Consider the following 15313-nt stretch of genomic DNA (forward strand, 5'->3'; position numbering starts at 1 on the left):
TTAGGTTTTTTACTCAGATACATGGGTGTGTATGCAAATGTAGGGATGTGAAAGTTTAGACACCCTTACCCTTTATTGACAGGCACATCCTTAGTGATATAGACGCCTAAGTGGGTCCTTATGGGGGCTTTGTGCTTATGTAATCCCTGCAGTTCTCACAGTGGATGCTAGATGGCACTGTGGCATAATATATAAGGTTTGCAAACCATGAGGTCAGTGTCCATTGCTGCTAAACCTTTCCTCTGTTATGCCACAGAGGTTAGGGGTGGTGGAACTCAGCCTGAGTACAGTGAAGTGATAGTTATACCCTTTAATAGATCACTCTAGGAGTGATAGATAAGGTATGTAGTTGAGCAGCTCAAAGCTCCAACGAGGATAATAGAGGGATTAAGATCCCGGGTATTACTGACCCCATAATAGGGCCTAAGTGTTAGACTCAGGGGAGTACGTAGTCTTCTGAGTTCCACCTAAGGTAATGCTGAAGATTGGGGAAATACCTTCTGACAAGCTGCCTAACTCTCTACGTGTACTCTCTACTTTGCAGAGAGTCATTCTATATTTGGTACAGTGAGTATATCTTGTTATATTGGTTGATCTATGTGTTACTCTATGTTCCATACTCCATTGTGAACTCTGGTTTTGGTTAATAAACTCAGTTTATGGTTTAAGCAAAATAAAACTACTGGCGCCCAATCTCTTGTGCATTGCACACAATTACAGTTGCACTACACCCTGCCTCCTCCCTGCTGTGAGGGCTTACCCCTGAGAAAAGAGTCTTATGGGTGGTATTAACCCACACAGAAAGTAGCTAAAACAGACTTCCATAAAGTCTGTTTATTATAGCGCTACACATGTATAGAAGTGTATACACACCACACAGCTGACCTCAAGCTCAGATGGTAAGAAAAGGTGAGGGTCAGGATTTTATTATTACAAAGCTGCTTGAGATATGGCTCTGGACATGAAAAGTACACCAATATACAAGTCCAGCAGCCGCTTATTCTGTAACTCATTCATATGGAAGCAGAAAAAATAACTGCACTGCTCTTGGGAACACTGATTTGCAGCTAACTGAAAAGGCCCCTTAGGCTACTACTACACAAACAGATGAGTCAAAGATGGAATTTGGCTGCAGATATTAAATTTAGTACACTATATATGTTGCTCTGCCTTTTGGCATATAGGATTTTTGGTTTCTCAAATTCCAAATTGTTGCAAAGCAAAAAGAAAAAATCGGAAATCTATTTGATATTTTTAGTCTTTAAAATAAGTACTAAATAAAACAGAAATGCAGACAATGCTGGTCAGCAGGACCACTGACATTCAGAGCTCAAAAAATACTAAATATTATTGCACATGTATTTCTGTTATAAAGCTGCAGCCCCTTTAATATTTTATTCTCCACCTCTTTTACATAATTCTGTTAAGGGCTCTCGATATGGCTGTGACAGAATAAATTAAATACCTGGATCTTCCAGAGAGAGAAGTATTGATTCTGGCTATTGCTTTTCTTATGCTGGGTCATAAAACATATCTGAAAGTTTAATCATAAAAACGTGAATGAGCTGCTTCTTTGTTCTGACAAAAGTAAAGCAGATTTAAATTAAAGTATTTTGATATCATGCTTTTCAATTAGAGCAGAATAATAAGCAGAAAGAATAATTTTGCTATAAGCTTGTGGTACCACATTTTTTGCCAAAATTATTGTTAGATCTTACTTTTAGGATCATTCAATTTCAAAATATTCCATTTCAAAAGAAATAATAGGTATGGTATCACCAAACTTTACATTTTCTTCAAAAGTAATAATAATAATAATAGTTTTACATCAACCTCTTGGTTAGTTTAAATGAATGCATGTAATAATATTTCTTACTCAAAAATTAAATCTATATACACTAAAAAAGGCACCTTTAAGAAGGTCTTTAAAGGGGTTGTCCACCTTAGTATGACATAAAGACATAGAGAGTGATATTCTAAGAACATTTGCAATTGGTTTTCATTTTTTATTTGTGGTGATTGAGTTACAGTATTTAGTTTTTTTATTCAGCAGCTCTCCAGTTTGCAAGTTCATCAATCTGGTTGTTAGGGTCCAAATTACCCTATCAACTAGCAACCATGGAATATGAATAGGAGAGAACCTGGCTAGAAAGGGGAGTAATGAGAATGTAGAAGACTCTGCAATGGTCTCTACAATTAGTGGTCTTGGCATATCTAGTATTGCTGTTGAAGACCTTACTGGCTACAGGCAGTGGGTCAGTGACAGAAAAATAATTTGCGAACAGAATATAAAGTGTTAAGGAGCATAATAGGGCAAAATTACTCCATATAAAGGTTTTATTGAAAGAAATTGACTTAATACAAAACTCTTCTTCAATATTAAACATATTGGCACCATTCAGAGGACAAAGTATAGTGGTCAGACAACAATCTACATGTTTAGATTTGCCCTGAAAGAAAACTCTTAAACACACATCAGGGGGGAGGGATTTCAGGACAGATAATGTAATGGATAGTTTTTATTCAGTTGCAATGCCTGTAGTTTTGAATGACATTTTTTTTCTTCACACAGGCAATTTAGGTAAGGATTACATACAATAATTTTAAAAGTCACCTGTGATCTATAAGAGGAAAGCCTAAAACCTTTAACGTGGGAAATTATAGGAAGATTTACAGAATGAAAATCTAGAGACACCAAGAAAATTATTTTTTATAGTTGGTACTTAACCCAGCCAAAATTGGGGGGGGGGGGGGGGTTACACAGAAGACTATACCCACATATGGGGGACATTGCCCCTAACTAACATCACTATGGCACTAGATTTTTAAAATTTAATACAACATATTTCTCAAATCTCAATAACAATAAGCTGATTGAGTTAGCCATCCTTGATCTTTTCAACAGAAAACTGGAAAAGAAAGTCCTCTCTAGCAGGAGCCTGAATCGATCTTAGGTATTAGACAGATACAGCAAAATCCAATAGATGAGATTTTTTGGTCGAAATATAAACCATAACCATTAATCAAATATACTGTCAGATTTGATCCTATTCAACTCAGCGCCAAGATAGTTAACAATTTGCATATATAATCAGTAATGTAACTAGCTGGGGGCGAGCCAGGCCCACCCTGGGGCCCTGAGGGGGTGCGGACCCTGGTCCAACCACACCCTCTGCTCCCCTATTAGTTCCACCACTTTATATAATGTATATATATATACATATCATACATTTACCATCTATATCATACTACTAAACAAAAGAAAATATATCATCTCTTCCATAAAGAGAGGGATGTTGAATTCTGAAGAAGGCTAACAAGTGGGGCTGAAATATTTATTCTTATGCACTATTTATAAATAAAGTCTTTTGCTTTTTTTGCTCCCCTTTATATATATATATATATATATATATATATATATATATATATATATTTCTTTTTTTTTGTCACAATACAGCTCAGGTACCGGCACTCACATATAAGAAGCATTACAAGCCTGGGTGCAGTCCTCAAGATGCATTGAAGTAATAGGAAACAAATGGTACAGAAGGTCAGTAAGCCTCCACAAATAAGTTCTCACTTTGATTCAACTAAGACCTATGAGTGTGACCTACCTTTTGTTTCATATCTATCTATCTCACTGGAAATAAAATGTAATTTTTGCTTTAATACCTCCTGGGACCTTAGGACAAATGACCTTTCTACACTGCCCAAAAATACCCTGAATAAAAATATCAGCTCCATTGTAAGTTTTTACCTATTAGTGCTAAAATATACCACAATTATAATTAAAAAATATAGTACAATTCTTTTATAAACATAACGGCCTCATTAGAACACTCCAATGGTTAAAAAAAATGTATAATCTGGTCAGGCCCGGATTTGCGGCAAGGCCGCATAGGCCTGCGCCTAGGGTGGCAAAGAAATAGGGGCGGCATGCGGCCCAGCCGCCGTTCAACTGCACCAGCTGGGCCGGCGTTTTTTCACTGGCGCGCTGGGAAGGCGGGCGCTAGGACCGCGCGGCCGCCTGGTCGGACCGCGCGGCCTAGGGGCGCGCAAAAGTTAAATCCGTCGCTGAATCTGGTTGATTATCCATCAAAAGAAACTAGATATGTTTGGTTGCCTGAAGTTTATCTTATAATGATATTGCCTGAATCTATGCCCTGTGGCTTCTCCAAGCTTGATGTTACAAGTTATTCCAAATGACAATTATGTATTGAAATGAGTTTCAGGATATGTTGTCTTGTTAGCAGCTGTAAAAGGTTGTTCAGGTGCCAGGATGTGTTATCTAGTTTTATCTAGAAGCCACTCAAATTAATTCCTGGCCAGCTGGCATCGGAGGCTTAAAGAAAAAAAAAAACATTTTAGCCCAGCACCGAAACAAGTATAAAGATTATAAGAGTATAACATTTTATTTAAAAAATAAATTAAAATAGATTATTGAGTTATACATCATCCTTTTTACTTTTTATTGTAAGAGTATACAAAAAAAATGCAAGACAATATGCAGTACAAGTTATAATAGACCTAAGCAGGCCAAGGAGAATTAACTGAAAGCATTTTTTAGAATGTAAACAACAGATTTTAAAGAGCTATTAATATTAAGTACAAGTAGCCCCAGTGGTACAGGATGCCTGCCTCTACTGACATTCTAGGTTAAAATCTGTATTCTAACAATGTATGTTTTGTATTTATGTAAAACCCAACAAAGTTTTCCTCTCTAAACAGTTGAGCATTAGTAGTATATCTATACACGTAGTTCCTTTAATCAATATTGTGAATAAAAATATAACATAACTAAAAATAATCAAAAACTTCTCAAACAAGAATTCTTGTACTTTAATATTTGACCTCACTGTGTTAGCAAATTAAAAATATTCACATATTTAACTATCCATGGTCTTCATGTCTGTGAATCAATCTATACTGTTTATAGCAGAGCTGATTTCCATTTATGAGCAATCCCCTTAATTGATTTTATTCCCGGAAATAAAGGAATTGAACCATGTTATCGTTACCTCTGGGAATCCTTGGTAGTTAAGATAGAGACATTTTATGTGCTAACGCTTCTGGTCTCTTTTGGGAAATCAGCATGGATTCTATGCTAACTGAACTTTTAATAGAAAACAGTTATAGCAGCAGACCTATCTGCAATCTTTTATTTAACTTTAATATTCCCCACATGTTGAGATTTATACCATTTTTAAATCCAGAGAGGCTTCAGAGTTGTTGAAAACAAAGAGAAAAATACTGGACAGGAGCTTGGGGACATTCCAGGTTTGACACTGCACATTTTATAGAATTTAAAATCTAGGTTATGGAAGATTTATGTTTGTAATGCATTATTTAACTTAACATAAAATTATATAAAAATGCTCGAAGGAAACGAAGGAGGGTATCTTAATGATTAAGAATTATGACTAAGCATGTTCAATATATATATATATATATATATATATATATATATATATATATATATATACATACACAGAAATGGCACCACAACATGGCTACTCGGTCAATAACACATTTTGTATTTGAATGTTTGAATTTTTGTAAACATTTTTGATCAACATGCATGAAAAAACTTGTATGGGACCTGTTATCCAAAATGCTTGGGACCTGGGGATAACAGATCTTTCCGTAATTTGGGTCTTCATGCCTTAAGTCTACTAGAAATTAATTTAAACATTTGGGGGCACATTTACTTAGGGTCGAAGTAAAATCCTTCGACTTTGAATATCGAAGTCGAAGGATTTACCGCATTTCCCCCTCCCTTCTCTACTGTAATCTGAGCCCAGAGCAGGGAGAGACTCAGGCAGGAAGTGATGTCACACCACGTTAATACTGCAGCTCCTATCCTAAACAAACAGAGAGTTTCTAGAGCTTTTTACTCAGGTATGGTAAAACATTCTACAGAATAAATATAGCATTCTAGCTTGCACTATTGCAGCTAATCTATTGGCAATAAAATGCCTCCGTACCTTTCCTTCTCCTTTAAGTGTGGAGGACAAATGTTTGATGTTTATGCATCTATTTGAGTGAAATTATCTATTTTTCAACTTTTGAATAAGATAGTACCTTGAACATGATGGTAACAAACTAGTATAAATCACAAAGTCCTGTATATTTTTTATATTTTTTCAGTTGCTTGTTGACATGGCGCTTAACATTAAAAAATACCCCTTATCGAGAAAATCCTAGGTCCCAAGAATTCTAACTAACTGATTCCACCTATTGCAAAAGCTTAGCTCTGCTGCTTTTTAGTATGTTCTGCACAAAAGACTTAACAACAAACCAGTCAGTAATGCTGCCAGACAGACTAATGGTCAGGGGAACTATAACAACAAGCCTCATTATGAGCAGCAAGCCAAACATCTGGCTCCTCATTTACTGAGAATAAAAAGGAATAAATCTGGTACGTATTTCCATGTTTAAGTTGAAAATAAATATTGCTTGCATCAAATCTTCTTCATTTCCATATACAGCCGTGCTGCATTTACAATTAAAATGCTTCTCTTTAATCCCTGAGACATAAATTAGCATTAACATTTTTAATATTCATGACCAGAGAACCAAGTACCCATGGTTATTATTCTGCTTCATAATTGCTTACCTGTTCTTTGCTATTTAAAACAAAGGACAATTATATATATTTTTAGTTATTCAAGTTCACGTCTGCCTATCAAACGTTTGACAGTAAATGCAGTTGGATTTGTTGCAAATCAAATGGATATATGTAAAATCATAAACCCTAATTATTTTTTTCAGTCCAAGGGTAGGTTGCATTTAGGTTCACTTTTTTAATAATAAATCAGTGCATTTTGAGAAACTTTTTGGTCAACTTCATGTTTTATTTACTATTCTGCCTATCTGTTTTGGCTCTGAACCTGGGAAAAAAAATATTTTGTAAGTAAGACTGCATTTTGTTTATCTTTTGATTTAAACCCTTTCCTACTGATCTAGTTTCAGTACCTGGATTATAAGTAAGTGGGGTTAAAACAACCACAGAAAATTCAACCCTTCAAAAACCTCAAGAACAAAATCTACTTCCTACATTCTACTTTAAGTTAAATTGAAAATAAACTATGCCTTTAACATCTTTAAATTTTAAAGAATTTGTCTTCTAAAAAACATTTATTTTCTCCATTTGTTTCTGGAGGAGGAAAGACTGCTAATTTTCATATTGCCTACATGTTTGTCTACGGAAATGACTTCCATTTAGCTGCAATAAGAATAAATAACAAAGTGCCCCAGCAGAGCAGAGGTTAATTACAACTGGCTGGATGAGTTATTAAGGGGAAATACCTATAGCTGAATACTAATTTTACAATGCACTTCAAATATAACTCTAACAAAACACAGATTTATGACAGCATATTCAAAGTCATCCCAGCAAAAAACCCTAGATATACTGTAAATATTAATTCCACCCTTTTCTTCAGGACATAAAATAAATCAACAGAGGAACTAGAGTGTCAAACAGTAACACGCATTTAATTTTTATTTGCAAATAAGAACATTTAATCAATTGCCACAATCCAAACCCAATTTACTTGGCCAGCATCTATTCACCAGAAGAGATTTTATAATGACGAATATGAATAAAAGTTTGTATAGGGTACGTGGGAGCCACACATTTTTATTCACGCCTCTATGAATGCAAGTCAGGGTAATAGCTTTTGCTGCTAATTAAATATGCCTGATGTATAGCACTACATTCAACTCAATGACATTTAAAGACATTTGCAACTTGGTCTTGGACTTTGTACAACTCGTCACTGCTCCACAGTAATCAGAAGTTGACATTCCGGAGACAGTATTTGCACATTATGTACATGCTATTTTAGGATGGCTAAGCAAGATTATAAATCCATTGCGAGAGCACGCTGGTCCTTTTACCATTATTACATATCCTTGTCAGTCACTCTTGCTATCAAATCCTTTTCTCTAGTTTAGTATTTAGCTGTATTTACATAACCACTGCAGATCTGTTGCTGCTTCCTAGCTATCTTCTCTTTAATCAATCAATGCAATTTCAAACTGTGCCTAAAAAATGAACATTGTATATGTAACAATATTAAAAGATTCATGCATATCCAAAGAAAGGTAGGAGCCTTGCAGCAAAGACATTCTCGGGCATATGGGCTTGTACATACTATATTTATCTGTTCTGGCAGCATGAATAATTGTGTTTATTTGCACCAATACCTATAATGTATACTGTACAAAGAGAGAAAGAATTCATACACTAAAATGAATACCTCGTCTTCCTTAGGAGATTAGGCTTGCATAAGACAAAGACAATCAATGGCTAGTGGAAAAAGTAAAGGGCCAGATTAAAATGTTCTAGAGGTGGGACTCAAAAGCCATTATATATATATATATCAACTGCCAGTTTCTATGCATTTCCCTAGACATCTTGCACATCCTTCAACTCTTCTACGATGACGTTTTAGTTGCTAGGCTACAACTTTCATTTTACAAACTGAAATTCACTGAAATTCACTGTCACTGTGTATTTTTTATTTGTTTTATATAAACACAGCCAGCTACAGGTACACATTATTTATAAGTTTATCCTTATACTACTGCCAAATTGTAGCCTGAGGCTGGTTGGAACTTTATAATAACAGCTTTATCTTTATGTAGGAGGCCTACAGGCCTAATGATATATCAGTATTAGGTATGAGTGAAAATTTTCCCCAGGCATGGATTGTGGTGAATTTTCTTTTCATTATTGTCAGTTGTTTTTTTTTTGTTTGTTTTTTGCAAAACCACGGCAAAAATAATACTCATTAACACCAAAAACATGTTTGGGGCAAAAAGATCACTTTGTACATTAGAACTCTTCAATATTAAGATACTCATGGCTCAACTTTGATATTTGCCTTTCAGGATCAATATTTCACTTTGTCAACTTATTATCACTGGCATGAGAGAAGCATCTCTTGAATTAGCAAGAGTATTTTTATAATCACTACTGGTGTGTTGTAAATCCTCTCTTAAAATTACTTACTGTTTTTAAAAATAATGTTAGTCTTTAAATGATGCCTTTTAAAGCTCTATGCTTTCTATAATTTTTTATTATTATTTTTCCACTAGATTATTGTTTTTATGTTATATATGAGAAAATGGTGTGGTTTAATGTGGCTAGGTTTGCATAGATATTAAATTACACAGATTATAAAATAAAGTACTATAAACCTGCCCTCTTAGAATTTTTGTTTGTTTGGTAAATCATTCTAATTACTGGGCTGTAGAGCTCACATATACTTAGAAGACAAAAGGAGAAGCTGTGTAGAATACAATGTTTTTAGTTCTTACACAGGAAGCAAAACATAGGTCAAATGTCATTCATGGTTCTACAGGACATGGAATGAAAACCTCTCTCATTGAAAATATGACATTTGTTGACTAGAAATTTTTTGTAGGTGCTTAGTCAATAGATACAAACTTTAATGGTAAACATTTATTGATCCTTTAACTAATATTAATTTCTTCTTTTAGGTTCTGCTAAGACCTCTCCATACATTGTTGAAACCCCAGAAACGGTAGGCTGATTTACTAACAGAAACACAATGATTCGTGTCTTAAGAGTTTGACAGAGTTTTAGATTTAACCATTTTCCTTCCAAGATGGAGCAATGCATTCAATAGCATTACTCCCCCCATGTGATTTGTATCAGGAATTAGTGATTCAGATGGTGTTAATACACACCCTTTGCTGAACTCACCCACAAGAAATTCATCTGTTTACAGATCACACATTCAGACTGGAACATTTATCAGTTTTGAGAAATGTGCCAGTTCACTGACACTTTCAGGGAAAGTTTTTGAGTAACCAACTCTGTGTTTGAGTTTATTTTTAATTAGTATAAGTTCAAAATTCACTGTTGATTGGTTTTTGTTGGTAACTTAATTCCTCCAATTTAATATTTATGCAAATAAATGATCATCTGCATATTTCACAAGATAATTTATATGTAAGTACTTTGTGACCTTTCAGTCGAAAATATGACAGCACTACAGGATTTAACCAACACCACTATTTAACCAAAACCATTATTACTGTTGTCTAGATATCCCCAAAGAGGTTTAAATTCTTACATTGTACATATACTTATCCCCAAACTAAAGATATTTTAAGCACTTTAAGAGTAATGGAGCATAGAGCAATTTCAGGCATTTTATTCCATAGCCAAAACACATGGAATCAAACTGCTCCAAGTCACTCTCTATTGCCCTCTGTGATAATTGTCTTAAAGCATTATTTCAAGTACAGTTATGGAACCTGTTATCAATAATGCTAGGGACCTCGGGTTTTCCGGCTCATGGACCTTTCCATAATTTCGATCTTCATACCTTGAAATTTGCATAAACATTAAATAAACCCAATAAGTTGATGTTGCTTCCAATAAGGATTAATTAAACCTTATTTGGGATCAAGTACAAGATATTGTTTTATTATTACAGAGAAAAAGTCAATAATTTAAAAAAATTAATTGGATTATTTGATGATAATGGATTCTATGGGAGACAGCCTTTCCAGAATTCAGGGCTTTCTGGATAATAGGTTTCCAGATAACAGATCCCATACCTGTACCTGTCAAGCAACATAAACTGCACTGTGAATGTATCAGATACAAAGTAACCCCCTTCAATGTGATGTCTTACGTACTATTCTGCTATAACTAATGTTTCATTTGAAAGACAGCAGTTCTCTAACAGAATACATATAAAGCCAACAAATGTATCAATAGTTTTTCAAGTGTATATATACTGTATCACAAAGTATATTCTTAAGTCTACAAGAATATAAAGTATACCTTTGTATTAAATAAATACGGTCACAGTCCTCTTTTGGGCCCAATCCCAAGCAACCCCACATATGTATGTTACAGTATGTTACTGCTCTAGTTACAAATATAATGTAATATAATACACAGTTTTAAAAGAATACTTCTCCCAAAAGCGTTATAACAAAATTATAACAAAATTGAAATAGTCTCGGAAGTGTGCCATGAAGCTCTACAAAGGGGCTTTTTTTCTCCTGAGAATTTATCAGTTCTTTTTAACCATAACTTGTATACATACCTCCTTGTCTACATATTTTCTTGCCGGGTTTCCGGGCACATTCCTTGGATATTCTTTTTACTGAAAAATGAATAAAAGACTAAAAAATAACATGGAGCTCCATGACAGATAGTAGGAGCATGCAACACCACCGCCTAACCCTGCCACTCGTAACTTTTCCGAAGTTGTTGTGCCTGCACATGCAAATGGGAGAAGATGTATAATCAATGGGCAGGTAGGAACACCTACCATTGGGATACCCGTGCCTGAGGAAAGTCATGAGTGTATAAATGAGTACAGAAACAGATACACACACAGAATAGCATCATGCACATTGAAAGCAGTCATGCTAACAACTAGCCGTGCATGCAACCTAAACACACAATTAATATGTTAGAACTAAAAAAGTAAAAAGTTAAACTGTTTTCCTTTGTGTTTTTTCCAGTTGTTAACTCACCATCCTCTGTTGGAACATATATGTTTAAATATAGGCAGTCCTCACTCTGGTCTTGAACGTAAGAAGAAACTACATCCAAGTTATTAGTAAACCAAACCGGAAGCATGATTTCAGGCAATCTGCCCCCCACAATGTTTTGAGGGCATACTGGTGCAAATTGGGTGGCATTTTTTATATCTCCCCACATTGTTGGAGGTTCAGGGGGCTGAAACCGCCTCTCTCCTATTGGTGAAGCAGCATAAGGAACCCCAAGAAACTGGATGACAGGTCCTAGTATTTCATTATTAAGTTCTTTTTTAAACCCTCTGACTTTGCCATATGTGGTTACCACTACAGGATCAACATCATCCAGTTTTTGCGAGCGCACAGTCACAATGTGAAGGAAAAATCCAAATACACAGAGTACAAATGTGGAATCCAATCGTATGGGTAGAAAGCGCAACCATGTAACTCTCCATAAACAACTCAGGTGTCTGGGCCTTGGGAATGCCATAGTCCCACATTAGTTGTACAAGCAATTGTATTTGTATCCACGTGTCGAAAGCAGGGCAATCAGAGGAAATGTATCAGGTTTGTTAAATACGATCCTGTCAGAAAACTCTCAAAAAGCTTCTCGTGCGGCAAGTATCTTCCATTGATTTGGCACTCCTTGAAGCAGCATCTTCACTCAGCTCTATTTATCAGAATACGTTCTATTGACAATTCTGTTCTCCATGGTAGCAAAATGAGAAGAGCTGCCATTTACTGCAGATTTCGCACTTATAAATCGAATCCAGTTAGCTGCAAGCCTATATCCTAGAGAAAATGGGAATAAATCATTAATAGGAAAATACATAATAACACACTTCTCAACATACAGTACCATGCATTTGTTCATAATTCCTGCTTTCTAATTATAGTAAAGTAAGACATCTTTATTTCATTTTCATGGATCAATGAATGGACATTTCATTTGTTACAAACATATTTACTCTATGTCTCTTTTCTAAGAATGCACTGCAAACGTTAATCAACAAAATTAAAATGTTTCTCAGACCACATTAAAAGAATATATAACTGTTTAAATGAACCATTGATAAGTGAATTAAAAGGCATTAACAAAATGATATACATACATTAATTTAAGTATCCTTGTATATAAAGATAAAAAAATATATAGATATACAGGTTATCTAAATACAGGTATGGGACCTGTTATCCAGAATGCTTGGGACCTGTGGTTTTCTGGATAACAATCTTTCCGTAATTTGGATCCTCTTCATACCTTAAGTCTATTAGAAAATCATGTAAACATTAAATAAACCCAATGGGCTGGGTTTGCTTTTAATAAGGATTAATTATAGCATTTTTTTTGATCATGGGCAAGGTACTGTTTTATTATAACAGAGAAAAAGGAAATAATGTTTAATAATTTGAATAATTTGATTATAATGGTGTCTTTCGGAGATGGCCTTTCCATATTTTGGAACTTTCTGGATAATGGGTTAACGGATAATGGATCCCATACCTGTATACATATGTAGATGGAATAATAGATTATAGCATGTAAAGAAAAGAGACTAGGGGAATAGAGAGAGTGAAGACAGGAAGAATAATAGTACTGAGAATGGCCCTCTGGTCTAAGGTTTTTTGGTGGGCCACTGGTGTCCTAGTCTGGCATTGAAGACAACAAGGAAGAACACAAACAATTAGAAATTGTTGGACTTTAAATGAGCAACTAAAAGAGCCAAAAATCTATCCTCCTGTATTTATAGCATGTTGTCTGCAAGGATCTGCTCTGAAGCGCTGTGATTCATTTAAATGGTTCATTTTGCCATTCAATGCATTTATTCGGTGGATTTAACATTCTGCAAAATGCAAAGTATGTGTTTTAATTTATTTTTCTGCTGCAATAGTGGAACAGAAGACAGAGATCCATGGGTTATTTAGTGCATTTTTGTGGCAATATGCTTTATCTTTGATGTATTGCTCTTATTTTTTTTAAGGATATATTTTTAATTTTATAGTCATAGGGGGTTATTTATCAAAGTCTGAATTTATCTCAATATTTTCTGAAATAAACTCAGACCAAATCTGCACTGGTTTTTTGGGCTTATTTATTAATACACTGTCCCGAAAATTTTGTTTACGGGAAAAAATCCGGCAAAATCGTGAAAAATCAGATTCTCAAGATCTTTTTGGATTTTTCATCCGATCTTCACGTTTCTTTTGGATTTTTCACCCAAAAACTCAGATTTTTGCCCGAAAACTCTGAAAACATCGGGGTATTGCCAAAAACCCAGCGCACATCAAAAAAGAGTTGGGACTTCTCCCATTGACTTATATGCAACTTCGACAGGTCTGAGATGCCAGATTTTCAAATTAAGACTTTTCCCATCCTCTGGGTTTAATAATTTCCGAAGAATTCGTGATTTTGTTAAAAGTACGATTTTATTTAAAAAAATCAAAAATTGTTCGTGATTTTTGCATTCAGAGTTTAGTAAATAACTCCCATAGTCTATAGTTCATAAGATAACTAAAAACAAATTAATTTCAGGAATATCCTTTAAAATGCTTAATTTATTGCAAAAAATATAGTGTACACATTAACATATGTACTGTGTATAGATTCAGGTTCTGCTAATGGAAGGCACGGGTTAGATCCAAAGCCCTTGGGAATTAAACCAATAAATCTTTCTCTCTCTGCAGCACACACTTAATAGAATAGGCATTCATTGTGCTAAATGTTAGGCAAAGCAGTTTGGCCTGACTGGCCACACCCTCTTTTTGAATTCTTGATTACAGATAGTAATACAGTAGGAGAGCTATGAAAATTATTAAGAAAGTTTATGGACAATCAAACTAAGATTACATTAAAATTGCAAGCCGAGCCAACAGCTCCTATCCAAAAGGAGAAGTAAAAGGAAATAATTATGTATTCTCCTCTATTTCCATTAGACAAAACAAAAATAAAAAGGTTCATTACTGTCAGGAAGGTACTTTTCACACCTTCTTTGTAAAAGAATTGCTGCAGAAACCTGCGACTGTTAAAACCACATTGCCTGCAATTGGCAGTACTGTATTCATGAGAGGCAGGTGGCGGAGGCTCTTGCCATTACCCCTCCCACCCACTACTAGTCCCCTAACATGCAAATCATTCCAAACATAAAGCTTAGTTGTGGCAGAGGACACAGACTGCAATAGGGCCCTGTCCTTACCGTCTCTCCTATTTCACCTGATGCTGCAATGTGCACCTATTTTATCATGCACAAGGTGCATAAGGTGCAGAGATGCTCCATGGATAAGCACTAGGGGCACTAAGTGTTCTTCCGCTTCTGCCTGAAAAAATAGGGAATGGCTCCTAAAACCATTCAGCATTTTAAAGTTACACCCCCAACCCTAGCTTAATAAGGAAAATGCTGGGTGCACAGATGTTCCTACAGTAATAAGGCAACTCCAAAAATAAGACATTGCGTCATTTTCCTATATATTAATTGGCAAATTAGATTCACTCAAATGAATATGCCTTTATAACATATGTGGACATTTATTTTAGTAAACCATTAAGAAGATCGTTTAGAGAAGCCAAGTATTATCCCCTTTAGAATACTATCTATGGCAGTATCATTACCAAATGTTCATTAAAAAGTGAAAATATGCATTCTCTATCTCTATCTAGTAGTTTTACAATTATATAATAGCATAATTAAACAAATAAACTAGAAAATTATAACACTTTATTCTATGTTCAAAGACAGAAATATAATGTACTCCGCATGCACATTCACCAGCAATTAAATGC

General features: G+C 34.9%; 1 protein-coding gene across 6 annotated transcripts in view; it reads right to left on the bottom strand.

Moving 5' to 3' along the window:
- LOC108717452 (neuroligin-1) overlaps positions 1-15313 on the bottom strand; it is a 445212-nt gene that overhangs the window by 284513 nt on the left and 145386 nt on the right. For 4 of the 6 annotated variants that reach the window (XM_041564865.1, XM_041564866.1, XM_041564868.1 and 1 more), the window contains exons 2-3: positions 11533-12327; positions 11097-11156 (exon numbers count right to left, since the gene is read on the bottom strand). In XM_041564865.1, the coding sequence (XP_041420799.1) occupies positions 11097-11156; positions 11533-12025 (553 nt within the window). In that variant the 5' untranslated portion in view covers positions 12026-12327. The remainder of the gene's footprint in view (positions 1-11096; positions 11157-11532; positions 12328-15313) is intronic. The other 2 variants (XM_041564869.1, XM_041564867.1) reach the window with 1 other exon arrangement.

The sequence above is a fragment of the Xenopus laevis genome, chromosome 5S (assembly GCF_017654675.1).
Source record: "Xenopus laevis strain J_2021 chromosome 5S, Xenopus_laevis_v10.1, whole genome shotgun sequence".
Classification (NCBI taxonomy): Eukaryota; Metazoa; Chordata; class Amphibia; order Anura; family Pipidae; genus Xenopus; species Xenopus laevis.